The 26,369-nt window shown below is 51.4% G+C and overlaps 1 protein-coding gene across 4 annotated transcripts; it reads right to left on the bottom strand.

Annotated features, from left to right (window-relative positions):
• Positions 1 to 2,702: 2,702 nt before the first annotated feature.
• Positions 2,703 to 25,672, bottom strand: UBA1 (ubiquitin like modifier activating enzyme 1). 4 transcript variants are annotated; one of them, XM_072743223.1, is made up of 27 exons: positions 21,682 to 21,977; positions 17,376 to 17,498; positions 17,110 to 17,226; positions 16,916 to 16,974; positions 16,648 to 16,816; positions 16,419 to 16,553; positions 15,292 to 15,398; positions 14,944 to 15,034; positions 14,701 to 14,833; positions 14,091 to 14,188; positions 13,867 to 14,013; positions 13,546 to 13,722; positions 13,324 to 13,428; positions 13,149 to 13,229; positions 12,616 to 12,771; positions 10,584 to 10,749; positions 10,246 to 10,442; positions 8,341 to 8,405; positions 7,907 to 8,102; positions 7,097 to 7,171; positions 6,763 to 6,952; positions 5,108 to 5,196; positions 4,729 to 4,821; positions 4,407 to 4,598; positions 3,376 to 3,477; positions 3,166 to 3,266; positions 2,703 to 3,041 (listed from the first exon to the last, which is right to left on the bottom strand). In XM_072743223.1, the coding sequence occupies exons 3-27, from the start codon at positions 17,224 to 17,226 to the stop codon at positions 2,906 to 2,908; spliced, it is 3,177 nt and encodes a 1,058-aa protein (XP_072599324.1). In that variant the 5' UTR covers positions 17,376 to 17,498; positions 21,682 to 21,977; the 3' UTR covers positions 2,703 to 2,905. The 4 variants fall into 4 exon arrangements, with proteins under 4 accessions (XP_072599324.1, XP_025838247.1, XP_072599325.1 ...); XM_025982462.2 differs by lacking the exons at positions 17,376 to 17,498; positions 21,682 to 21,977 and adding an exon at positions 25,420 to 25,672; XM_072743224.1 differs by lacking the exons at positions 17,376 to 17,498; positions 21,682 to 21,977 and adding an exon at positions 24,585 to 25,524.
• Positions 25,673 to 26,369: the final 697 nt, after the last annotated feature.

Here is a 26,369-nt window from a genome sequence, read left to right as displayed (position 1 = left end):
ACTCTCGAGGTGGAGCTTAGGCTGAGAAAAGAGGAAAGGCGGACCTTTAGAGGGGAAGGTGCGTTAGTGCGCATGCTTGAGGCTTTAGGTCGGGAGACCTTTTTACCGCCTCACAGGAGCGTTTGCGTATGCACCCGGTTTTGGGTTTTCTTTCCTGCCACTTCTCAGCTAACACTTGCCTGCCAGAGTCGTCCCCCCGCCCCCGTGGCTCTTCCCAGGTCTGCGGTTTTCTGTTTTATTTATTGCATGCCTGTTATGTGTAAAGCACTGACAGCATACCTAAATCCCTCACTGCTCTATGCCTGGAAAACTCTTATCAACAAGCCCTGCTCAAATGGCGGCAGCTTTTGGCAGGCCTTCTGGGACATCTTTAATCTTTACACTGTACCCCAGTCCAAAACCAGCTTCCCCGCCACTTCTGGGCTTCGTTTTATGGCAGCCTTGATCACACTGGTAGATTCATACTAGGGAGGATTTACCAGAGCACGATGGGAGCGGAAATACTTGACAAGGACTAAAGTCCACCGTGGGCTAGACCATCAGGTCCATCATTTCTCTGACTTCATTCTCATTTCCTACCCTTCTTTGTCTCACTCCAAACATATTCGTTTCGTTCTGTTTCTGAATAAAGCAGGCACAATCCAGCCCTAGGGACTTTGCACTTGCTGTTCCCCTTGCCTAGTATATTCTAGATACCCACATGCTTAATACCTTCACTTCTTCTAAGTCTTCACTTCAATGTCACCTTCATGAAGCCTACCCTGAATTCCCTACCTGCATTAAAAATGCCTACCTGCACCCCCAACATTCTAGACCCCCCCAGGCCTGGTCCTTTCGAATGATACCAGTTAACTTCTTACAATTTACTTGTAATTATTGTAATTTACTTGTGTTTGTCTATTCTGGGTCTCACCCTAGCAGAACATAAGCAGCACCCCCCCTTCCCCAACACACACCCAAGGCAGGGATTTTTTTGATCCATTGCTGTCTCCAATGCCTAGAATAGTGCCTGGCACATAGTAAGCACTCAAGGATTGCTGTGGCAAGTATTTGGTGGCAAACAGCTCTAGGCCAAGAGAAAACCACGTACCATCCTTTCCTTCATGCCTGCTGGGTGAAGGGGGCAGGGGGCTCAGTGAAGTGACCCAAATCCTGCCCACTAACCCTCGTCTTCCATCTTGTTGGTGTTACAATGGTAGCCAAACATGACAGAAAATGGCACACATTGGGGAGCTAAAATGCAACCAGGATTGAGGGGTTCTTGATGAAGCTGTTCTTGGTGTTTCAGGTATGAGTAAGGTAGTAAAGGGGATCCAGGAGCTGGGGTGCTGAACAAAGGGACAGAAGTGTCTGGAGAATCAAGAGCTGTAATAGGGGAGATCATGGACAAAGAGCTGGGATAGTAGAGAAAGGGAGCAGAGGAAGTTTTTGTTCAAGTCTCAGATGGTAGCAATGGTGGACAGAGGTGTGGGGTACTCTTGAGCAGCAGTAATGGAAAAAGTATCTCTGGTGGGAAAACCTCTCCACTTAAACAGTTAGCATCACCACTAAATAGATGCCAGAGGTAAAGCACTTCAGTCCCCAGTGTCCTGGAGGGGAATAAAAAGGAAGTATGGAAGGATGAAGTCACCCAAGCAGAGGAGGCCAAGGAAAAAAAAATAATCACAGGATGGAGGTGGACAAGGGCATACACTGTGCCTGGGGTCTGGAGCTGGCCCAGGAGGCAGCAGATGTGGGGCAGGCTGTGATGAGTGTCAGGCCAAGTTCCAGGATAGGTTATACTATTCCCAGTACCCAGGTTTGAATGAAGGAACGAGGGGTCTATTTCCAAGTGGGAGAAAAGTTGGGCTTCTGGCTGGCTGAGGGAGAGGTAGGATTGGCATCCTCAAACACCAGGTAGCCAGTCTGATTGGCGCTTTCAGCTGTCTGGAGTACTCAGTCAAGACCAAGAATGAGCTTGGGCAGCTCTGCAGTCCTGGTAGGGCCTGTGGTGAGCCTGCTCTAACTAACCAACAACCCAGAGCCTACTCTCTTCTTAAAGGTAGGCAGCCTTGGGACAAGCATACCAGGCACGAGGGGGAGCAGGGTGGAGTGGGAAAGGGGCTTTTCCTCTACAGATGTTCTCAGCCAAATATTTTCATAAAAACTGCAAAGTCTGAACAGTCATGATCTTCCTCAGTCCAACAGTTGTTTAGAGCCCCCTGTAGCTGGGAAGTTGACCTTGGGCACTTGGTCCTGGGAACCATGATTTTAAGACTTGTCTGGAGTCTCAGTGCTTTAAGCCACATGGGAAGGGATCTGCCCCCCAAGGACATAAGCCATACTAACCAAGCCCTGGTCGACAGGTTGCAGTAATGTTCTTCTTCACTAAAGACAAGGTTAGAGAAGCTGCGGGGCTTGCTCAAACATGACTCTTCACTACCCCTCAAAATCAACATGGTGGTGGGGAGTTGGGAGCTAGAGCTGGACAAGATGGAATTTGAACCCAGCTCCAATATAGTCACATGGACCCAGCTACCTCCACCCTATGCCTCCATCCAACTCTTCTCAAACACGGAGGGTGGGAGGAAGAAGCGGCAATTCCCATTTTCTTTGCCCAGGCAACTGGCTGCTGGGGTGGGGTTGAGCCCTCTGGGCTACCACCTGAACTGGGCAGCTCTGGGAAGTCTCTTCCTTCCCTGGAACCAGCAGGGAATGCCAGGTCTGGGTTAATAATTCTTTATTAGGATTCAGGTTCCAAATAAGGTAGAAAGCAGCGGCAAGAGGGGTGCAGGGAGGGAGATGAGGAGGGGACACCAGGCGTGGCTAGCTGGACCACTGCCAGAGGCTTGATGGGAGCCCTGGGCTGGGGGGTGGGGTGGGGTAGGAGCCAGGGCTGGGGCCAGCCTACGGGCGTGGACAGGGGTCAGCGGATGGTGTATCGTACATAGGGAACCTCGACGTCTTCGCCGCTCTCGTCGTTGCAGCACAGCTCAAGCACCAGCGCCCGCACATGGCGGCCCAGCTTTCGCTTCGACACACGGCTTACGATCTCTGTCATCCTGAGGGGTGGGGGGAACAAAGGGTCAGGGAGGCAAAAAGTGAGGGAGGGCTGGGTGGCAGGGACAGAAGCAAAGGGCAGCCAACTGGGCTGGAACAGCTGTGAGCAGAAGCCCCCCAACTCACGGCTGATCCAACCGTTCCTTGAGCTTGGCGGCTGGCATGAAGAAGGAGTAGAGCATGGACACACCCTGGGACAGCATGGTGATCTCCAATTTATGCTCTGTCTGGAGGAGGGGGAAGGGGGACAGCAGTGTCACGGGGGTGGGCAGCCTAGTGAATCTCACCAGCACACTCTGCCTATGGGTAGGGGTGAGAGTGAGAAAGGGGCCTCACCTTAAAGTAGTCAAGGAACTGTTTGAGTGTCATCTCCTCGCCGTTAGGCTGCAGACCCTGGACCTCAAAGCGATCCCACAACGTCCACTCCTGGTTATAGTACTGTGGGGCAAGAAGTGGGCTGATGGGATAGGGGCCAGCACAGGGCCTAGCCCCGTCAGTCCTGTCCTCACCCCTACTGCCCACCCCCACTCAGGCTAATGTGCTCAGACTGCAAGCCTCTTCCATCAAAAACGTGGCTTCTGTCACAACTTGAGCTAGCAACCGAAACCTTTCAGTGACCAATGACTGACAAGCCTAGGCATTGGGAGCCTGTTCTGGCCTAACGTCCTACCCCCTCATCCAACCCCAGCTCTACCAACTTACTCTTCCTCAAACACACCAGGCATCCTCCTACCTTGGGACCCGTGAAGAGAATGGTCCCTGTGGCCTGGGAATGTTCTCCTCCCAGGAGCCTGCATGGTCTGTCTCCCTCCGGAGGGAGGGAGCCCAAGTCTGGGCTTACAGGTCATCTTTTCAGCAGGGCCTTTCCTGACCATCCCACATTTGAAGGTCCCATCCCATCCCCCTGCCACCTGGTAGTCTCAAGTTCTCCTTGCCCTGCTGTTTCTTGGGAGGTTCTAAAATCATTTATCATGTTATATAATCTGTTGCACAAATACAATCCTACTACCTACAAGAGTATCTGGCACACAGGTGCTCAGCAAACATTTGAAGTTAATGAATAAAGTGAGTAAAGGTACTTGCCATAAGCACCCAGTAAATGTTGATAGCTATTATTATGTTATTAATAACCTCTTAGGGTACAATTAAAATATTCCATCTTTTTTGAGGGCTTCTACAGGCAGATTCACACCAGTGCTTAGTGCAAAACAGGGCAAGGAAATAAATGAATAAGGTGTGCACAAAAGGAGTAGGTGCATGCTAACAGAAACCCTCACCTGGTGACAGGCTATGCAAGCAAACTAAAGCCAGCTCCACAGAAGAAACCCCCCGCTCACAAACCTACCTGTCCTGATACAGGCCCTTACCTGGTGACGGGGTGCAGCAAGGGGTTCAGAGAAGCCAAAGAAGGGCAGGGCCAAGTTGAGGAAACCATTCTTGTAAGAGTCAAGCTGTCGGTGCCCATGCACCACTTTATACAACTCCAAACATACCAGGCCAACCACAGCTGCTGTGGTTGTGGCAATGGCTGGGATGATCTTCCCTGCAATCAGCTTGCTCTGTGAGGCAGGAAGGATTAAGAAACACGGTAGTTAAGGTGGAAGCGGCTCAGAGCCTACATTGAATGAATGGAATGTAGAGAACTCAAGCCAGGGGTGAGGGGGGAAATCAGGTCCAGACTCCCCTCACCTTATGCCGGTCCGCAGGGGGAATGTCATAGTTCTCTGCCCGGAGGTTGGAAGCAGCCACGATGAAATCCATATGGAAATTACTGTCATCATCCTTTTATGAATGAGGGAGGGAGAAGGGGAAGGGTGGGGAGAGGATGAGAGAGGATCAGTGTCAGAGGAGGAAGAGGATTCCTGGCCTCTGTGGACAAGTATCCTCCACTGCAATTACCTGCCAGGCTCTCAGATCACAAAGGCATGGCTGGGAACATCTATACATTCAGGGCCATATAGCAGGCCCATGATCCAATTCCCATAAGGGCCTGGGGCTGCCATCAGATTCCCAAAGGTCAGTTCTGTCTAGCCCATCCCCCTGCCTGCCCAGGGCCCCCACCCAGCACCTTCTCAAAGTCGATGGGATACATCTTGAATCCAGGGAGCTTTTCTGGACTGGGCAGTGTGGCCTTGAGCTCCTCTAGACGGCTGTCATCTGCAGGAAGAAAGGGACACCATCAGCCCCTTTAGATCCAGGCCAGTGTCTGAGGTGGAAACAGGGGCCCTGGGGTGGGGGGATCAGGAAGGGCAAAAGATGTTCACATAGAGAAGACTTGAAAAGGAACCTATCCTGGGAGAGAAAGGAGGTCCAGAGGGAGAGGCAGAGCAGGACAAGAGAGAACAAACCTGAAGGAGACAGAAAGGGGGTTGGGTATATCAAAAGAGAGCTCTCCAGAGACACTAAGGAAGACATCAGGATGAAGTGGACACGGATGAATCCGAATGGGAGAGCTGCAGATCTTAGGGAGAATGTTATATAAAAAGAGATGAGGAGACATGGAGAATATGAGTGAGGGGGAAGGAACGGGATGAAAAAAATATACAGAGAGGATACTGGGGGGAACACGCAGACATGGAGATAGAGGAAAGATATGGTGTGGGAGAAAGAAGATCAAAAAGGGGATAATGGGGACATGAGACATGTAGGTGTTCTACTTTTCATACACGCTTTACATGTATCATTTATATACATTTTACATATATGTTACATACGTTATATAAATCTCGTGTACAGCTACACAGCTTCATGCACATATGCACATGTCTATGAGGAGAAAAGTGGAGAAAATACAGGAGTGAAGTGAAGGGAGATGTGGAAGGAAAGATGGGAAGAAACATACAGAGAGGAACATGAAAGGGCAGAGATTTGGGAAGGGAGATGGAGAGATGATAGGGGAGACAGCAGGAGAAGCGAGAAGATCTATGGAGAGGAAGATGGGGGGCATAAAAGGTAAATGCAGGGGGATCCCCAAGCTGCAAGTGCAGTATCTAGTCTATGGATAAGAAAAGGTACGGAAGAGAAGATAAATCTACAGGGCTGGGTGGGGGAGGGCAGGGCGGCAGCAATGAACGAAGGCCCCGAGCCAAGGTCAGCCCACCCGCCCTATGTTGTATCAATAAAATTTTACTGGAAAACAGCCACACATATTCATTTACACGTTGTTCATGGCTGCTTTTGTGCTTCAATCATGACAGGTGATTAGCTGCATACAATCTATAGCCCGCAAAGCCTGAGAGTTACTATTTGGCCTCTTACCTGATTCGCAGCATGAGCTAGAGGAAAGAGATGGAGAGATGGGGAGTTGCAGGGAGATGGTGGAGAGGGAGATGGGGAGGGAGTGCTGAGAAAAGATATGGAGGAAGATATTAGGGTGAAGACACACACAGAGGAACTCGGGGGCCAGATGTCAAGGGAGAGAGACCACTGGTGGAGATCATACCCCCAGAGAAACATAAAACAGAAACAGAAGTTGTGCTTTCCAAGGGAAATACAAACAGAAGGCCAGAGAGTAGGGAGAAGGAAGAAGTGAGACAGACAACTTGCCCCAACTGACCACCTTCTTCACACTTCAGAAGGAGAGAGGTTCAAAGGAAGGTGTGGGGAAGCCTCAGGCCTGGGGTGGCAAGAGCTGAGCCAGAGGTGGAGAACTGGTGGGAAGCCTGGCCCGGGCAGGGTACAAGTGAAGTGGTGACTCCTGGCCGACTGGCCAAACACCCTCACCAACTGAGGCATTGGCGCTCTGCAGCTCCTGGTCAGAGACGTGGATCTTGACACCAGACTTGGGGGTAAACTCGGGGACCTGCACAGACCGTAGGAGTGTGGCCACAGCAGCTCGGTCCTGAGAGCCTATCAGCCCATAGGTCTGGGCAAACAAGTTGGCGGCAGCCATCACGTAGTCCAGATGCAGGGGCTGGGAGAAGGCAGGGCCCAGAAGGGTAATAAGCATATGGGCTCTTGCCTGAAGAGTAGGCCTCCTTCCCTCCCTCCTGCCCTCCCTTCCTTCCCCCTTCCAACCCTCCACCAGACCTAAGAGACTCACAGGGAAGAGACTTACATTGTTGACATCAAAGGTGAGCGGGTGTGGACAGCGTTTGGGCCCAGACCAGAATGGAGCTCCTGAACTCGTGAGCTAAAGGAGTAAAGAGATTTTTGAGGGGCAGGACCTGAGAGCAGAGGCCTCTCTAACAAGCCTAATTCCTTGCCTTGGCCCCAGATGTGCCCTCACTACCCCTGGCTGGGCACACACAGGGCGCTGGAGTCAGTCATGAAAGACCTCACCTGTAGGGTCCTATAGATGGAAGTTCCGATGCCAGGCTTAATCAGGGACCTCACTGAGCACACAACTGCCAAATTCCTGGGCACTTTGTTTTGTGCAAGATACACAGCCATCTCACAAACTCTTATGGACTACCACGCACCAGACCAACTTACTATTAGTTAAGTACCAATAAATTCTGACAAAAACCCCCATGAGGTAAATTACTGTTAGGTCTCCTGCACACATGACAAGACTGAGGTGCTGAGGAAGTTATGTGATTTTGCCAAAGTGTAAATGCTACTGGGATTTGAACCCATACTGATTCCTACTCTCTTGACTACAAAATTTCTTCCCCATAATCTATACAGCCTGGGAGTCGAGTAGGGCTCAGAGTCTGCCACTGGCAAAGGAAATAGAAATGCAAGTTTCTTGCTCAAAGGCAAGGCGATGGGAAAAACAGGTCAGACTTAATCATTCTTCTGAGATTCCCCATGCCCTGGGGGTACCTGCCACAGTTGGCTTGACAGAGCATGTGGAGAGCCCAGAGCAGGTCCCTATTTCAGGGAAAATGCATTGCACCAAATGGACCTGGCAAGTGGGCATTACCTGGTCGGGAGGGAAGTTATGCAGCAGCTGCCGGATGTTGTTAGAGTACTGGGTGTGCCAGTGGTGGCAGGCCCAGGTCACACAGTCAGCCCAGGTCTGTGGCCGCTGCAGCACCAGGCTGCGCTGCACAGCCTCCAGCACCTCCAGGGGTTGGGTGCCCGCCAGCCGCAGGGTCCGCTCCACAAACTTGGGGTCTCTATCAGGAATTGGAGGGGTCAAAGGGGCAGGATTACACAGCAGCCCCAGGAGTGGGCTCCAGGGCAACCCCACTTTCTCCAGGGAAAGCTAATCCTGACCCCCAGTGGTATGAGGCCCGAGCCTTCACTGATTCATTTGCAAAGTGTGCCTGGTGCTGGGGGTTACTGGCAAGAAAAGTAGACGGGATGCCTTGGCTAGCAGGCAGGGGTGGGCTGAAGGGGCGTTTGGTTACTTACGTGAGGTACTGGTTGACGTTTTCTGCTGGCTGCTTGAAGAGGCCTTCAAACTCATCCCGAGCCCACTGCAAGACAGAGCAGATGGACTGCATGGAGTGACAGCTGACAACTGGCTATTTGTCATTACAAAGACCGTCCATAAATAAACCCAGTTAGAAGAACACCGCTGCTCTGAGCAAAGAGAAACCTTCCGCCCCTGCTCCCCAACCTTCCCCACACCCCCAGTGCCTCAATTGAAAAACGAATGAACTTGATTTGGGCCACGGAATAAAATTATTAAGGATCTGTGTACCTCACTAGAGATCCTTATGTCTTGATTAAAAAAAAAACAACAACAAAACCCAAACTTTTAGCTATGTATATTTTACCAGTTTTAAAAAAGAAAAAAACCATCAGACGCAAATCAAAAATGATTGCCATACAGGCCCTGGGGCTGAGCAGCAAACCAGACAGACACTCTATAAATTCCTAAGGAATTCCTGTACTCTGAAAATTCCTAAAGACAGTAAACGCATTCACTGGTGGAAGGGCTGGGAGGAGAGGACATCTAGGTTCAAACCCCAGCTCTCCTACCTAGTATCTAGTTTTGGGACTTTAGAAACACACAGCAACCCTTACCTTTGCACTTTCCTTCCTAAAATAGATATTGTTACCAGTAACACCTATCATGAGGTGGGCTTGCAAAGAAATGAGCAAGGATGTATCCACTCAAAAATTCGCTTAAACAGCACCAAATAACACAGTAAATGCCAAGTGCTTCGCAACCATGACACTGACAATGCTGTCAGCCCCGTTTCACAGAGGAGTCAGGCACGATGAGGTGGAATCCAAAGTCACACATGGCTCAGTGAGACCATGGAGGGCGCACAAATATGAACGTGCACACTCTGGAACTAGAGGCAGAAGGGAAGGTGGCCGAGGAAGCCAGTTTTGCCCTGTTTGGATCTCGCCACCCCCCCGCCCCTTGCTCCTAACTGAACACTCTGAATGGTTTGTTCTCGAAGACTACAGTCATTCTGATAGCACAATCATTATCCTCAGGTCACCCTTAGGTTCTCCTTCATGGCCCTGGTATACCAGTTACATAGGTGCGTTCACTTTATCAAGACTCAGCCTGGTGAGAGGTGCACAGGATCATCCTGAGAAACTAGCTGTTGAAGCCATTCTGAGCATCACCTGGTGACACGTGAAGAAGAACTAAAACATTAAAGACCTAAATAACTGCAGGAGGTAATCACCAGTAATTTTGTTTAGCGTGCAAGCAGGATTTGGGATAGATAGCAGTGGTCCTCACCTGGGAGCAATTTTGCCCCCTGGAGGAGTGGGGGAGTGGGGGGATATCTGACAATGTCTGGAGACCTTGTGAGTAGTCGCAACCGCACCCTCCTGCAGCCAGGGATGCCACTAAGCACTGGACAGTGCAGATGCCACCCACCCACCCATCCACCCTGCACTGGCAAGGAAATACCTGGCCCCCAATGTCAACAATGCCGAGGTCGAAGAGACCCTGTTAGGCAGAACATACTTCCCTCACAGATGCCTGTTAGAATGTTAAGGAGTTAAGTGCTGTGATACCTATGAGACACTTCAGCACAAAGAAGGAAAGATATGGCAATCTAAGAAGAAAATGTGTCAAAACATTAACTATTACATCTAGGTGACGAACGCTGAGTGTTCACCATACCGCTCTTTGTCTTTCTGTGTTGACAACTTTTCAAAATGAAAGATGAATGAAATCGCTCTAGAAACCCAGGCTGTTGGATGGGAAGTGAGGGAGGAAAGTTTGGAGAGAAAGCACATCTTGAGCTTTGGCTGGTGACACCGTAGGGGGAGGGGGCCTAGTTGCCATGAAGGTGCCTGCTCCCTCCCCTCCCTGCCCCTTCCCCCCCCCACAAAGCGGATCACCTGCAGAGTGTGCTCGATGGCGTTGGGGAAGTTCTTCAGGGTGCAGATGGGGATGGACTTCTCAGGCGGATCCTGGCTAGAGCTGTAGGACTCTGTCAGGAAGGGGATCACCACCTGCACGTTGCCCTTGGTACCCAGTGTGCCAGACTCCAGTAGCGGCTTGCGGTAGTACACACAACGGCGGTCCATGTACATGCCTAAGGGGGATAGGGTGTGTGTGTGGGGGGGCACATGTGTCAGGACAGGAATGTCAACAGAGGATGGAAAGACAGGCATCCCTGATGGCACACATGCACACCACCTCCCCCGCCTACCTCCTCACCCTCCTCCAAACTCACGGGCATCCACGTTGTCAAGGGCATTGGCCACACCATCCAGGTTTTGGAAGAAATCATCATCATAGATGCGTTCTGTGTCAGGGCCCACACGGTTCTGGTGGCTTGTCACCCGGATGTGCGGATTCATCTGGCGCACAGCTGCAGCGGCTGTGTCAGACTTTAACTTCTAAGGGGGATATGGGTGGGACAGGGAAACACAGAACTCAGTTATTCATGCATTCACCCAACAAACCTCTACAGGGCCATCCTCCTAAAAATGGGTTTACTTAATGCCTAGGAAGAACCAGGCTCTGAGTTCAGAAGGCTACCTGATTTAGCAGGAGACAGTCTGTGACAGTACCACACGGCTAGGGCTGTGACAGTAGTGGCAGGGGCTCAGTGGAAAGCGAAGCAATGAACAAATGTAGACGAGAGGCAAGAGGCCACCATCTGTTTCTATGACTACCCAACATCTATTGTTCTTTCCAGTAACAGCACCCAGGCCTGGGGTCCATCCTCTCAAACAAAACAGGATCTTTCCAAAGCCTAGGTCAGTCACGTCCCTCCTCTGCTCAAAACCCTCCTCTGGCTTCCCCCTCCACAGAGGAGAAAATGAGTTAGCCCCCACTTCTCTAGCTCATCTCCTACATCCCACCCCGCCAACAGGATCCTGGCCTAGGGTGCTCTGAACCCAGAAAAGGGGTCTCTTCTCCCTTCTACCCTCCAGGTGTGCAGGACTGAGCCCTTTCCTAACCACTGCCAACCTGTCTTCCAGACAGGCCCAACTTCCCTTGCCTTGCTTTTGTTGTTTCCTTTGCACAGCACTCATCAACATTAACTACAAATCTATTATACTGTATTGCTTGCTTATGGTCTGTCCTCCCTCCTTAAAACCTGTGTTTCCTTGCTGTATCCCAAGTGCCGAAAGCGGTGCCTAGGCCATCACTGAATGGAAAGGAGAACATATTTAAAAAAAAAAAAAAAAAAAAAAAAAAAAAAGGCAGCCCGGGTGGCTCAGCAGTTTAGTGCCATCTTCGGCCCAGGGCCTGATCCTGGAGACCCGGGATAGAGTCCCACGTCAGGTTCCCTGCATGGAGCCTGCTTCTCCCTCTGCCTGTGTCTCTGCCTCTCTCTCTGTGTGTCTCTCATGAATAAACAAAATCTTAAAAAAAAAAAAAAAAAGAAAAAAGAAAAAAGAAAGGGGAACAGATCCCAGGCAGGCAAACAGGGCACTGTCCCCCATGGAAGGCTTCCCAGCTCGAGCCCCTGAATGACCTAGACTCCATCTGGCAGAGAAGAGTGACCCTAACACAAACATTCTCCTAGGGAAGGCCTACTGGCAAGATCAGCCCTTGGTCGGCATCTGGGAACCTGGATTTCCAGAGGGTTCTCACCAGGCCTTACCTGCTAAGGGCAGCTCACTGTACCTAGACTCCTTATGCAGTGTGGTTTCTGTTGAACTCCTGCTTTCCTTCTGGGAGGCTGGAATTTGGGTATGTGCCCAGTGGAGGGTGCCTACGTGACCAGCCCATAGTACAAACCCTGAGTACTGAGTCTCTAACGAGCTTCCCTGGTTGGCAACATTTCACACGTGTTGTCACAACTCGCTACTGGGGGAGTTAAGTGTGTCCTGTGCGACTCCACTGGGAGAGGAGTCTCGGAAGCTTGTGTCTGGTCTCCCCCAGATGCCTTTTTCCTTTGATTTTGCTCTGCATCATTTTGCTAGAAGAAATCATAACTGTGAATAGGGCTATAAGCTGGGTCCTGTGAGTCCTCCTAGTCAATCATCAGACTTGGGGGTGGTTTGGGGGACCCCCCAACACACTGGCTCAACCAGCACTGATAACAGGTCAAAAAGAAAAAAAGATGAAAAAGTGGTAGATTCAATGCAAGGATGCTCAAGAAACGTTTGCTAAAGGAGTGTCACAGAGAAACTGAAAGAGCTGAAGGAAAAAGATGGAGAGGCCTCCCTCCTTTCCAGAAAGAATGGAAACAAAAGACAGGAGGAAAGGGAGAGGATAAAATCCCACTCCCTTCTCCCCATTCCACTCACCGTGACATCCCACGGCCGGAAAAGAAACTGCCGGTTCAGATTTGACTTCTCAATAGTGTCCATGTCTGTGACAACAATTTCTCCACCCTCCCCACAGCCCAGCCCAATCATGGCGAAGTTCTTGAGCAGCTCACAGCCAATGGCACCTGCACCCACCTAGAAGGCAGCCAAGAAGACAGATAGAGGCTGGTTGGGGTAACACAGGGGAATGTGACAGTATGCATCACTCCACACTCCCCACCCCCTACCCATGACAGAAGACAACAGGAGAGGTGGAGTGGGGCTAGTGCCACATCCTCAAGTCCCAGGGCTATCAGAAATAACCCAGAGCCATCTGAGGGAAGGCAGCGCCAGAGGAGGAAACAGAAGGACAAACCAGGCTTTCTCTTGAGATAAAAAAATAAGTGGCAAAAGGCACGCAACAGAGTTACGAGAACCAAAAGACCCTCCCTTGGGACGCAGGAGACTCCAGAAGAGGGGGCCAGAGGCCCAGGGAGATGAAGGCAGTGGGTGTCTAAGGGGGTCACACTCACTAGGAAGTACTTCTGTTTGCCCAACTTCTCTTGCAGGTCTGAGCCAAACACGGCCACCTGCCCATCATAACGGTTCTGGCGCTGAGGAATGCAAAGGGAGGAGGGTCAGAGTGCGGGGGGAGCCTCGCCAGAAATGCCCCCAATGACATCTTCCCCATGGGCCCCACTCCCATACCGGGTGGCACTTGTCTTCTGTGAGGGCCTCTTTGTCCTCAGGGAGACACTCCAGGGCATCAAAGTACAGCCACTGCATGATGGGCATAAACTTCCCAGAGCAGGCCTGCGGGGTGGGGAGGAGGAAGCGGTCAGTGGTTAATTGAGGCAGATGGACAGTAAGTGATGGAATCAGGGACAGGCCTGGGCCACTGTTGGTCCTGCCCTTCCCCACTGTGCTGACCTTCATGACCTCCTGGGCAGCCAGGCCCCCAATGAAAGCGTTTATAGGGGCTAGATCACCAGCAGCCACATAGGACAGCTTTCGGATGAGGTCCTCATCCAGGCTGTCCTGCTGCACTGCTCGCAGGGCTCGAGCATTCACGGCCCGTGCCAAGGTCACCAGCTCTGTTGCATCTTCCTGGTGGGGCAGGAAAGACCAAGAAGACCTCAGTCAGGCCACTGTGGGAAGAGGGATTGGGGGGGGGGGGGATGCAAAAGGAAGGGAGAGCAGACAGGTAGAGGCATAGGTCACCTGGCCTGGCTGGCCCACCCACTCACCCACCTCATTGCGGGGCCGAGGGGGCCGGCCATGCTGAGCACAGAACTGGTGTAAGGCCTGGAATCCAAGGTGCAGCTGGGCAGGGCGGGAGTACTTGGCAAAGTCTGTCATCACAAAGTCAGGCTCTGCCAGTGAGGCCAGCAAGGATTTCTGTGGGGGATGGGACATCAGAGCCTAGAAATGCCCAGGACCAACCCCTCCCCGCCCCCACTACCCACCACACTCACAAAGCTGATCTTCTTAGGTACTTTGACCTGACTGACAATGCCTCCACGGATATAATCGGAGAAGTTGGAGGTGTCACAGATGCTAAAGGTGTAAGGACCTAGGTAAAGGAGGAAACTGTCAGGCTACCGGCCCTCCCCTAAAACCCACAATACCCCCAAGATAAGGCAAACTCCATCCGTGACCCAGCTCAGTCATCAGGAGCCAACTCTCCACCCCAGGTCCTGCTGGGACATCAGAAACCATGTCCCCTCTGCCCAAGACACAGGCTTGCAACCCACAAGACCCTGGGCCCTTGGACCCAAGTCTATACTAGAAGACATTCTCTGCCCCTGTCTACATCAGCTTAGACAGGAAGTAGATCGTCTCTGATCTGCTCTGTTTAAACACCAAAGACCTTTCCCCCACTTAGCACAGATGCCAGGGACCTATTATCCTAGGAATAGCTCAAACACCAGACAGTACCTCTACCCCATGCCCACCAGCTCTGGTTGGACCCAGGGGACTCTGTCCTGGTTCATCTCAGACACCCAGCATGTGTCTTTCTCCCCTCGCTCAGAGCCCAGGGACATACCTCCTACCACCCCTGATTCCTCCATGGCCTTAGCTCACCCAAGACTTTGATCTCCATGGGCTGACTTCCGTTGAGTTCAACCATGCCCTGTACTTCTGAAAAGGAGACATAGTCGCCACTCTCAAACCCATGTCGGGCCTCATCCAGGCAGGTGACCACACCGGGGCTATCCTGATTAAAGGAGGAGTGAGCCTCAGAGGCAGGCTCAGGGTACCAGGAGCAGACAGAAGGCCTGCTGCTGCCCATCGGCATTCTAGGACCCCTGAGGCTCATCTCCTTACCTTGGTGACCATAGAAACCATAGCACTGAGTGGCTGCTCCCCATTGGAATCTGTGAGGATCATTTCCTCTCCAAAGTCACAGAAGAGCTGCCTGTAAAGGGAGGCAACAGGGCTGAAGCCCCAGAGTCCCATGCTCATGGGGACCGGACATATCCCTTGAGATAGAACGAATACTTGCTGAGCAAATTCAGCCCATCACTGCTGGGAATCACACAGCACTCATGTCACGTGGGGAGGGGTGGACACACAGAATCTGAAACCCGGGTGGCCAAGGGGCAAGGCGGTGAGAGCTTAGGGGTCTTGGCGCAGGCCTGGCAAGGGTCCGGGGATGAGGATAGGGGCACTCACCCAAACAGGCCCCGTGTGTCTGCCACCACCAGCTTGATACCACGGCTGTGACAGAACTCACCGACCCGCAGCTGGTCCTCCAGGGGGGTGTTGGTGAGGACCACCACCTGTGGAGAGGTGGAGGCTCAGGACAAGGGCCCAGCACTGGGACAAGAGGGAGAGAATAATGCAGGAAGGCCGAAACCAGGGGGGACTCAGAAGAGTCCTTAAAGCTTTCACAGAGTTATCTACTACGGTTCAGTGGATACTGTCTCCCAAAGCATCTACTACGTATCACATTCAGCCAGGGTGAAACCCAGCAAAAAGAAATGCGAATCCCTACACCAGGGCGGGCAAGGTAGCAGACAAGGTAATGAGCCAGGAGGGGAGAGTGTAGAGAGGAGCTGACTCATTTACGCATCAACACCCACTGCTGCCCGCCTATAGGCCTGCCTTGCCCTGGGAGACACAGAAGTAAACCTCCCTTCACAGCCAAAGTCTGAGCTCACTCCTACCACACCCATTTGCTTCCAATTCTCCAGACAATGCCTGCTGAACCAGGTACCTTGGGATTTTTCTTTCTACCCGAATGCTCACCCTTGCCCACCAGGGTGAGCTCCTACAACTAACTACTTCAGGTTCAGCAGCAGGGTCCGGCCACTGGGATGCCCCAGGGCACAAGCTCAGCTCCCATAGCTCCTCTTTCAGGCTCAGAGTTTTTATTTAACAAATAACCAGATGGCCCTTATCATGCACCAGCTGCTATTCTAAGCACTTAGCCGTCACAGAAACTCTACAAAGTAGGTACTACTACCGGTCCCAAGTCCACAAACAAGGAAAAGAAAACAAAGCAGAAGAGATCAAGTGACCTGCCTGAGATCATACTAATAGAACTGGAGACCCACTCAAGGGCAGTCTGGCTCTGGCCTGCGCTCTTAATCACTACGCTCTATGGCCTGCCCATTCACACCCCTGCCCCCCGAAAAAGCAGGTCCAGGGTCTAAAACCCACCTGCATCTCCAGTGTGAAACCTGGCACACAGGCTGGCCCATTTAATGGAGAACTAATGATCAAAGAAAAGTGGGTTTGGAGAAAACTGGGCAGGAGGCTGGGTGGTGTGCAACCCCCCACTGCGCCCACCAAGGTACCTGAAAGCCACTAAGGAAGTCCTCGACCAGAGGCCCAGTGTAGGCACTGACAGGCACATAGCTGTTGAGCTCAGCGAGGCGGGGCTGTGAGACCTCAGCCCGATTTTTACCGATGTCCTCCTCCCGCAGGTAGAACTGCAAAGGGGAACCAGGGAAGAAGGGAGTGGCAGTCGAGTCCGGGGGTGGGGGACCAGCACCTCAGCAAGGGAGAAGGGCTAGCAAGAGGTACCTGGGAGGAGAGGTCAGCCCACTGGGCAGTGCCCTGGTCATGTAGGGTGACAGCCTTGACCCCGCCAAGGATGATGTTCTTGGCAATCTCCACGCCCAGGCCCCGCAGGCCTGACACCAGTACACTTGATGTCTGGAGCCTCTTCATTGCCTCATGGCCCAACACATACCTGAGGAGTTGGGGGGTGTTCCAGGTGAAGGTCTGGTCCTCCAGACCCAATCCTCCCAGTGCCCTTCCCCGTGCTTAGCCCAACTGAGGCCCCACTTACAGCTGCCGAGAGTAAAGGCCCTCATCTATGTCTGCTTCACTGCCGTTCTTCGCCATTCCCTAGAGACAGAGGAGAAGAACAGGTTTGGTTAGAAACAGAGGAGGGTGTGGACAGATGCATGGTGATACCGAAGGCTCTCCCACCCACCACTCTCACTACCCTAACCTGCCAGGGTCCAGGAAGGAGACACTTACGTTGGTTGGCACCGAGGGCACTTCAGACAACACGGAGTGGGCAGGGGAACAGTTAGAACCCGGCTTTGGATCAGGCCCGGACACGCGACGTTTCTTGGACAGCGGCGAGCTGGACATCTGGAAGGGAAAAGGAGTATCAGAGGTGAGCCTAGGGCATGTAGGTGTTACAGTTGGTTAGTGGTGACTGTAGGGGAAGGGAAGACTTAAGGGCTGGTATCTCCATTTTACAGAAGAGGAGGCAGGTGCAGAGAGGTGAGGTGACTTGCCCAGGGTCACACAGCTGTCAGAGCTAAGATCTGAACCCAGGTGGTCTGGCTTGCAATCCATGCTGCTGACCACTAGGCCATTCGCCTTTCTCCCCAGCCCAGCATGAGGGAGAGACTCCAGTCCTGCGGGGTGAGAGGAGTGACAAGAAGAATGTCCTTGTGGCAAAGTCAGAGGAGGGTGTCAGCTCAGGTCAGACCCTGCCACTCTTTGACAGACCTCATTCAAGCCCCATTGGCTCAATTGCCTCACCTGTGCAAAGGGCTAACAGTGCCACTTACCTACCCCACGGAGTTGCCGAAGTGATGAAAGAGAGCTCAGACCACAGAGCCTGGCACAGAGCAGGCAGGCAACAACAAGCAGCCGTTCTCCTCCCCCTTAACCCCCGTGACAGGGGTGCAGGAGGGAAACGTGGCTTAGACTTCCATCAGGGTAGCAAGATGGCAGGAGACACCTTGCCGGAGACCCAGTACCCGGAGGGGCTTGGGGAAGAGGGTTTTCCAAAGCCCCCCTCCCCAGGGGAAAGGCCCAAGCCAATAAAAAAGGTCACGGGAAGAAAAAATACACACTTTTGCCTGTGGAGTCCCTTAAACAGGTTAACAATAATGGCAGATGAATATTTATTAGGAATCCTCCCAGTGCCAGATGTCACGCTAAGCCTTGCTTCACTTTGTCCTTAAGGCATCTCCGTGAGATCTGGACTACCATCAATAACATCCCCCAACTCACAGTTGAGGAAAAAAATTCACTCGGGGACATTTGGTGACTCGACCAAGGTTCCCATAAACACAGTGGCCAAGCAGAGCCCAAGACAGGATCTGCTGACCCTGAAGCCTAGGCTGTTGCCTGAGGTTATCACATTTCATCCCCTCGATGGTCCCGGCCCTGCAAGGCAGGGCTGAGCACCTTTGCCAGACAAATGAGAAAACCTGAGCTCGTGAGGTTGAGCTAACCTGCCAGGCATCACACACTGGGTCCCAGAGACAGAACAATGGAGTCTGCTGTGGGAGTGAGATCTGTGTATGACCAGATCCCCATGCCAGAGACAACAGGACCCTCAATCATTTCCCCTCGCCACCGATGCTCTCCCCACTGTAAGCCACCTACGCTGAGACTTTCCTGACCCCCAAACGTACCGAACACCCCCACGGTACCCAAGATTCCATCTTGGCACCTGTCACACTCTCACACTAACCAGGAGAACAGAAGCTCCCTATCATCTACCAAGAGCTTACTGCCCGTCAATCACAGGGTAAAGGGCTTTGTCTAATCCCAACAATGCCCACGAACGAGATAACCTCATGCCCACATCACAAGTAAGAAAACAAAGGCTCAGAGAACTCAATCACTTGCCCACAGTCATGCAGCTGGTGTGGGCCTTTTTGCCAAATGCCTCCGGGGAGAAGAGAGTCAGGACCAAGCTCAGGGCCCAGCCCACAGAGCTAAGGGATGAGGTGTGAGGAAGGAGGGACCCAAAAGGCAGGAGGCTGGCTAGGACCCTGGAGCCAATCAACCTAATTATTGGGAATGCAAAGCACCAACCTAGACAAGAAAAAGTTGGTGAATTAGTATGGAGACAAAAACAAATCATGATTTTTCCATTCACTGACTCCCTGACCTGGGGAAGGGATCTCATTTACTCGGAGCCCTACTTTCTCCAAAAGCAGGAATGAACAGAACTATCCTCAAGGGGCTGCTGGGAAGGGTAAAAAAAAAAAAAAAAAAAAAAAAAAAAAAGTCTACTTCTGTGGTCAAAACTCAGCAACTTGAAGACCTAAGTAAGATCCTCCCTGGATACCTGCAGTGGCCTCTGTTACTCAGTTATCTCCTTGTCTTGTCACTGGTTTGCTCATCTAGGACATACCATCTCCCTTGCTTCCTAGGTCAGAGATGATCCAGGGCCAGAGAGATCTTTAATATCTGCATTTTTTACCTCAGGATTCTTGTTGCTGCCAGCAAAGGGTCTAAGCAGGATTTGGGTGACTGTTGCAGAGATTTCAATTGCAGAGATTTCAATTGCAGAGATTCGGAACAGCCCAGTCTCAAGGCAAGCAAGAGGATTCTGGGACAGAAACCCCAGAAAGGAGCTAAAGATCCCCCATTTCTCCCTCAACATATGCTCAGGCCCCAGTAGGATGCACGTACTATCCATTGTTCAACAAAGCTGAACTGGGCTTAGTGAGTTTCAGAACTTGCCTGAGGTCTCCAAACTGGTGATTCTGAAGCCTGAACATTCTCTACCACCCAAATCAGAGAAGGTTTGAGGGAGGAGTCCTGGAGCAGGTTTGAGAGGGGGCGGGCACAGGGTCAGGTTATCAGGATAGAGAAGTTAGGGAACAGGATGCTGGGGCCTGTCAAGCCTCCTGGGAGGGATTAACTGAGAAGTCCCTGGTAACATAAAAGAAAGAAGTCAGGAGGTAGTTGTTTGAGCCCATGGAGGCTCAGAGGGAGACGGAAAAGGGGGTTAGAAGTCATGGGGGGCAGGCAGGACAGAGCCAGGCCAGGTTGTTAAGACCCCTATCTGGCTCTTTGGAAAGAATCTTTTAGGGGAAGGCCAGGAAATTGCACTAGAGGCCCCCTGAGGCTGCAGGGAGGTAGGAGGGCAGTAGCTGAGCCCCATGGAAGCTACACAGGGGATGGGTGGGGGATTCTGGGGCCCAAGAAGGCCACAGGAAAATGCTAGGGCCTGCAGGGAGAGGTGCTCTCCATCAGGAGGATGCTAGGGCCCTAGGGGGTCTCTGGAAACGGATGCTGTCGGCACAGAAAAACCTCTGACCAAAAATAACAGGGACACGTAGGAAGAGAAGAGCCTATGACATCAATGTCAGAGTCGCAGAAGGCTATGAAGGCAAACGTGGAGTCCTAGGGTAGAGTTTGGGAGGGATTTCTAATGGAGCACAAAGGCCTTGTGTTGATATCTCTGACTGGTACATGCTAGGTATACCAGCTGCTTGACAGGTGGAATGGGAAGGCTGAGCCCAGACGGTTCTGGCCCTAAAAAGTTCAGTAAGCAGATACAGGCTAGGTCTCCAAGTAGGGTTGGGTTTCTCTGACCAATTCTGTGGAATCCTATGGAGGCTCTGAGAGTAGATGCTGAGAAGGGGATTGTCTACTCTGACTGAGGACAACTGGGCCTGTTGGGGGAAGGGACATCTACATCTGACAATGATGCTGAGATCCTACAAACCTAAAAGCCTCTAACTGATGCTGGGACCTTGAAAGACTCCGAGGGCAGATTCTGGGGCCTTATGTGAGGTTAATAGATCTGTGTGAGAAGCTGCAATCCTGGTTGGCTTTTGAAGGCAGAGGCTGAGTGAAGGGTGGGGTTTGAGGTGAGTTTGATAGAGCTAGAAGGCAACAGGGTCTGCAAGGGCAGCTGCTGGCAGACTGATTGGTAATGGGAGAATTATGTATCCAAACAGTTCTGCCCTGGTATCTAGTCCTCTGGGAGGCTCTGAGGGAGCATCCCGGGAGTTAGAGGAGTGTGTAATCAGGAAGATGCCAAGGCCCACAAAAGGTAGTCTCTGAAAAGAATACGGAGACCATGAAACGAGGCATTCCCTTAGAGTAGAAAGTCTGTAAAAGCAAATACTAAGAATTAAAGAAAATCTTAAAGGTAGTTGCAAAGGAGAACCTCTGACTAGAAAGGCCAGACCCAGAGGGCTTTGTGATGGAAGATGCTAGGGCCAGGTTGGGGTTATAGATGTGAAGGAACCTCTGACACGGAAGCCAGGCCCAAATCGTCTTTCAAAGTCTAGTTTCCTTGGAAGTTCTGAGGGCAGAGAATGCCTGTGAGTTGGGGGAGCGGTCTGAAGGAATATACTAGAGAAGACTTACAGAAATGAAGGCCCTCCCCGGGGTCTAACCCCTCTTGGAAGTGAGCATCACTGAGGAACTAGGAGGGCCTGAAAGAAGATTCTGGGGTAGGGCTTTAAGCATACATTGGTTGGGGGCTTCTAACAAAAATGCCAATCCCTTAAGTCTCTACAGGCGATTGAGGGGCGTTCTGACCTGCGATACAAGGTTCTGGATAGGGTTCCGGTCCCTGACTAGGGATACTAGGCCTGAGTCTCTAAACCCAGATCTCAGGGGGTCTGACCCCAAGGTCAGATTTCGGAGGTTGAGGGCTGGTCCAGGATGGGAAATGTCGACCCCGCCCCAAAATCTACCCCCCTACCCACGGATCCCTAGCATCCGAGTCACCCCCGCCCATCCCGGGATCAGCCTAGCCCAGCACCGACCCAGGCTCCTCCAATGCTTCCCGGAACCCTTGCCCCGGCCAAGGCGCTGAGAAAGGCCGTTTGTTACCAATGCCGGTTCCCCGGGTCGCGCCGCCGCCAACTCCTCTAGGAGCCGAAGCCAAGCCCGGCCGCCACCCTCCTTCTCCTCCTCCTCCTCCTCCCCGCCGCCTGGGCCGCGTAGAATCGCCGCCGCCTGGGCCGCCTTCTCCTCCCCCGGCGGTAGTACTTGTGCTCGTCCCTGCCACCTCCTTCACCTCCGCCGCCGACACAAGATGGCGGCCGCTGAGCCCGGGGCCGGAACAAAACCTTGAGCCCCACCCCCCAGGAACCCGGATGCAAGCAGGCCGCGCCTATTCATGAATCATGTAAAAAGTCCCTGCCCGTCTGTGACTCATTCGAAGAGGAAGAGCTCCACCTGGTGGCAAAGGTGGCAGTAACTAGGAAAACAGGTAAAAAAAAAAAAACCACCAAAAAACGCAGAGGCCACGCCACATGGAACGTGAATAATGAATACATTGTTGTATCCAGGCTGCCAAGGAAGCGAAGAAAGGACCTCAAGGCCACACTTCCTGATCATGAATTATGCACGAGGCCGGGTGGTTGGACTAACTCCCTGCAACCTGAAAGCCAATGTTAAAACACGGAAGCCACGCCCCATTGCTCATGAATAATTAATAACTTCACAGCAGCCCGGAAGCCAAGGAGATTAAGGCCACATCTTTTCATGAATAATGCATGAGGCCCGGTGGGCTGGAACAAAAGATTCAGGTCCTCCTATTGCTGCATCTAATACCCTGTAAGCAGGGAAAAAGGGCTACCACAGGGAAAACACACTCCCTTGGCTCATAAATAATGAATAATGCTGCTGCTGTAGCGGCTCAACCTGGAAACTCAGAGAGGTCAAGAAAGGTCCCACCTAGTTACTTATGAATTATGTACGAGGCTGGATGGACAGAAACACTCAAGACAGCCCTAGCTACTGGAGATTATAGTACTCCAGCCAAGGCAACACAGCCACGCCTTCCTATTCATGAATAATGAAAACCGATGCTGCAGAGCCACAGGGGAAACCCAGGGGAAATGTAGATGCCTTCTCCCCACCCCTGACTAACTGCACAGGAACCAGGGCTGCCTTGGTCCAACGGAATCCAGACTCACTAATATGACTTTGGCAGGTGCTTCAGTTTCCAAAACTGTAAAATGGGGCTGGAAATAGAACCCATTTACCTCATAAAGGCAAAATGTGCTATTATGAAAATCAGAGAATGTGGATTAGGGAGTGAGCTGGCAATGCTGACACAGGGCGCTGTTAAATTAAAGTATTATATATTAACATAAAAGAACTATGTAAATATATGTTTATATTAATATAAAACTGGTTAGGGGTGAGAGTATACTCAGCCACCAGAGAAACCCCCAACTGGGAGCATTATTTAAAAAACAATGTCTTAACCAGACAATGAAATATCATTCAGCATTAAAAAGAAAAAGAGAGGGGATCCCTGAGTGGCTCAGCGGTTTAGCGCCTGCCTTTGGCCCAGGGCGTGGTCCTGGAGTCCCAGGATTGAGTCCCACATCGGGCTCCCTGCATGGAGCCTGCTTCTCCCTCTGCCTGTCTCTCTCTCTCTCTCTCTCTCTCTCTCTCTGTGTGTGTGTCTCTCATGAATAAATAAATAAAATCTTTTTTTTAAAAAAAAAAAAAGAGGGATGCTTGGGTGGCTCAGTGGTTTAGTGCCTGCCTTCGGCCCAGGGTGTGATCCTGGAGTCCCGGGATCGAGTCCCACATCAGGCTCCCTGTGTGGAGCCTGCTTCTCCCTCTGCCTCTCTCTCTCTCTCTCTCTCTCTCTCTCTCTATGAATAAATAAAGTCTTTAAAAAAATAAAAGAAAAAGAAAACAATGCCTTGAGTCAACCAACCACAGAAGGACAATGGAAAACAGAATGCTAAAGCCTCCAATGTCTACTGAATAGGTAAGATGGATAGAGGACCAGGTCACGAGAGATACAACTCTATAGCAAAGCCTCAGGTACACAATAAACACCCAATACACTTCTCTCAAATAATAATAGATCATATTTAACAGATCACGTATTATGGTGATGTGTTCTTCCCATGCATTGTGCCACTGTTCTCAGGAATGCAGAGCAGGAAATTGGTTCCTTCCTGGCCTTCAGGTCTTAGCTCAAAGGTGACCTCCTTAGAGAGTTCTTGAACCCTCACAAAAGTCATTTCCACCCACCTACAACTGGCTGTGTGACCAGGGGCTAGACATTTTGCTTTTCTGGGCCACTGTTTCTCCAGTCATAAAATGAGAACAATAGTAACCTACCTTGTGTGATGGGAGTTTGAGTAAATAGGCAGAAAAGGCTTTGAACAGTGCCATGCACAAGTGCTATATGACTAACATCAGTAGTATGCCCTTAAAGTGGTGGTGGAGGGTACATTACGGCATTTGATTAAGACTACAGACTCTGGAACTAGATTGACTGATGGGGTTTGAATCCTGGCCCAGCCACTCACTGACTCTAAGTAAGTTTAGGCAAATTACTTAGCCTCCCAGTGTCCCAGTTTCCTCATCTATAAAATGGGATAATAATAACCTATCTCCTAGGATTGTGGTGGGGATTAAATGGACTAATAAAGTGTGAAATGAGTGTAAACTCATCTGATCATTATTGTGCCCATACACATTTTCAGGCTCACAGAAAGATCTGCCAAAGATCACAGGGTTTGGCAAGGATCGATGGGATTTGAATCTAGAGCCTTTGTGGATAATCTGGAATTACTGGGCCATAAGGAATGAACAATGTAGGAGGCCTCATCCCTTTGGTTGACTTAAGGCTTAAATCTTGGAACCTGTAAGGGAAAGCTAACAGCGGGTCATGCAGGTGAAACTGCAAAAGCTACGCCCGTCATGAATTATGCACAATGCCCCTACAAAAGCCACAGAAAACTCGGGGCGCTACTCACCTTTACGATTAATCAACGAGTTCTAGTTTGCCCGGGAGACTGCAGAATGCCCGTTCAGCACATCCTTCCAGCACGCTGATCCGCCCCCTCGTGAATAATTCACAAGCCGATACTTCCAGCGGACCAGGTGTGAAAGCGGCAAAAATGGGCTTCCTTAGCAGCCCCACCTCCTCATGAATAATGAAAAAAGCCGCGACCAACGGAGGCCCGGTAGCACGCCGTCCCCTCGGGAAGAGCCCAGCACACTGGGTTCCAGCGTCCCTTCCACAGGCTGGGCTGGGGGGGGTGGGTCCCTCTCCCTAAAAACGTGTGGGCCCCGACGTGTCCGGTCGCCTCGCCGCGAGTACCTAAGCGCGGGGGGACCTCATCATAAAACTAGAGGTCACAAAGGCCATAGATACATCCACAATGCCACGTCGGTCCCGAACGTTTCCTCTGTCATAGGACCTTGCTTGAAACAAGCTCTCCCAAAATTCCGCCTGGACTTCGGGAACCTCAAACTTCGCTTCTCCCTTTGGAGAGCACCTCCATATCCTGCCTCATGGACAGAGAACTCATACACGGACCTTAAGGGTCTCCTCAAACATCCCCCTAACGCCTGCCTCCGAGGGGTATATAAATCCTGCCTCCCTCCCAGTGATACTCCTTAAAACAGACTCAAAGTACCATCCTGGGGTCCCCAAATGCCACTTCCTAAGGGACCCCTCGAACACAACCACCCCTAAACGCCACCCCGGGCCCAGAGCCTCCAAATGTGCCCATCAGGGGATCCCCCAAATTGAGTCCCCTCCCCCAAATGCTGTCTAGGATTTGGGGGCACCGTGCTCCAGCTCACCCCCTGCGCCGGGCGGAAGCCTCGCCTTCCTGCTGGAGATGAACCGAAGCCACGGGGCAACGGAAGAGCAAACCACCTCCGTCGTACAAGAGCCAGAGTTTGCGCGGAGCTCGGAAGCGCGGGGCCTTGAAGGGCCCCCAGTTTGGGACGTACCACAGATGCTTAGCTAGAGGGGCGCCCGCCTCTGCTCCCGTGCCGTCGGCGCCCGTGTCAGACCCAGACACCCCTACGGGCTGTGGTACGTCCCTAACGCGCGAGGCATGCTGGGGGTGGTAGTCCTGTCTGGCCCGTGCCTCGTGCACGTGGTGGGCTACAGCGCCCAGAGTATGGGAGAATGTAAACCCTGACTGTGGGATTCCCGGAGCTGCGCTCTGGGGGATGGAAAAAGGATGTGGAACATGGGGTACCTCCAGATGTAAAGGCACACCCATCCTATGGATGGGAAGACTGAGGCTCAGGTAGCCAAGGAGTTCATTCACTTGACATTTATGGAGTTCAAGCTGTGGGCGAGGTGCTAGGGATTCTTTCCCTGCCCTCACGGAGCTGATGTTCTAGCGAGAGAGACCAGAAATATGGCAAATAAGTAAAACTTAGCAGTTTCGCATATAAATACTTATTATAATAGATATATGTGACTGTATAGTATAAATTATATGTAATAAAATATGCATATAAATACTACTTATTGACATAACATGATAGTGTCAATATGTAAATAATTTACCTCTGTATGTGATAAATGTCTTGTATACATTGTGTGTATTCTATATTCATATGCGATATAATTAAGTACACATGTAAATACGTGTTGTATATATGTATGTGACAACTGCCAAGTGCTATGGAGAGAAATAGAACAAGATCAGGGGAAATCTGGGGGTTAAGTCTGTATTTTTAGTATGGTCAAAGAAAGCCTTGCTGAGAAGGTGATGTTTGAGCAAAGGTGTTTA

The sequence above is a fragment of the Vulpes vulpes genome, chromosome X (genome assembly GCF_048418805.1).
Source record: "Vulpes vulpes isolate BD-2025 chromosome X, VulVul3, whole genome shotgun sequence".
NCBI lineage: Eukaryota > Metazoa > Chordata > Mammalia > Carnivora > Canidae > Vulpes > Vulpes vulpes.
The sequence above is the reverse complement of the archived record's forward strand: the minus strand, read 5'-3'. Positions and strand labels throughout refer to the sequence as shown.

What these genes read in the sequence shown, in the direction of transcription:
- UBA1 (XM_025982462.2), bottom strand. Translation starts at nt 17,226, where the DNA reads ATGTCCAGCTCGCCGCTGTCCAAGAAACGTCGCGTGTCCGGGCCTGAT. An exon ending in CCCCTGCGGACCGGCATAAG is followed by an intron (nt 4,599 to 4,728) that starts GTGAGGGGAGTC and finishes CCTGCCTCACAG; the next exon opens with AGCAAGCTGATTGCAGGGAA. An exon ending in AGTTCCTTGACTACTTTAAG is followed by an intron (nt 3,267 to 3,375) that starts GTGAGGCCCCTT and finishes CCCCTCCTCCAG; the next exon opens with ACAGAGCATAAATTGGAGAT.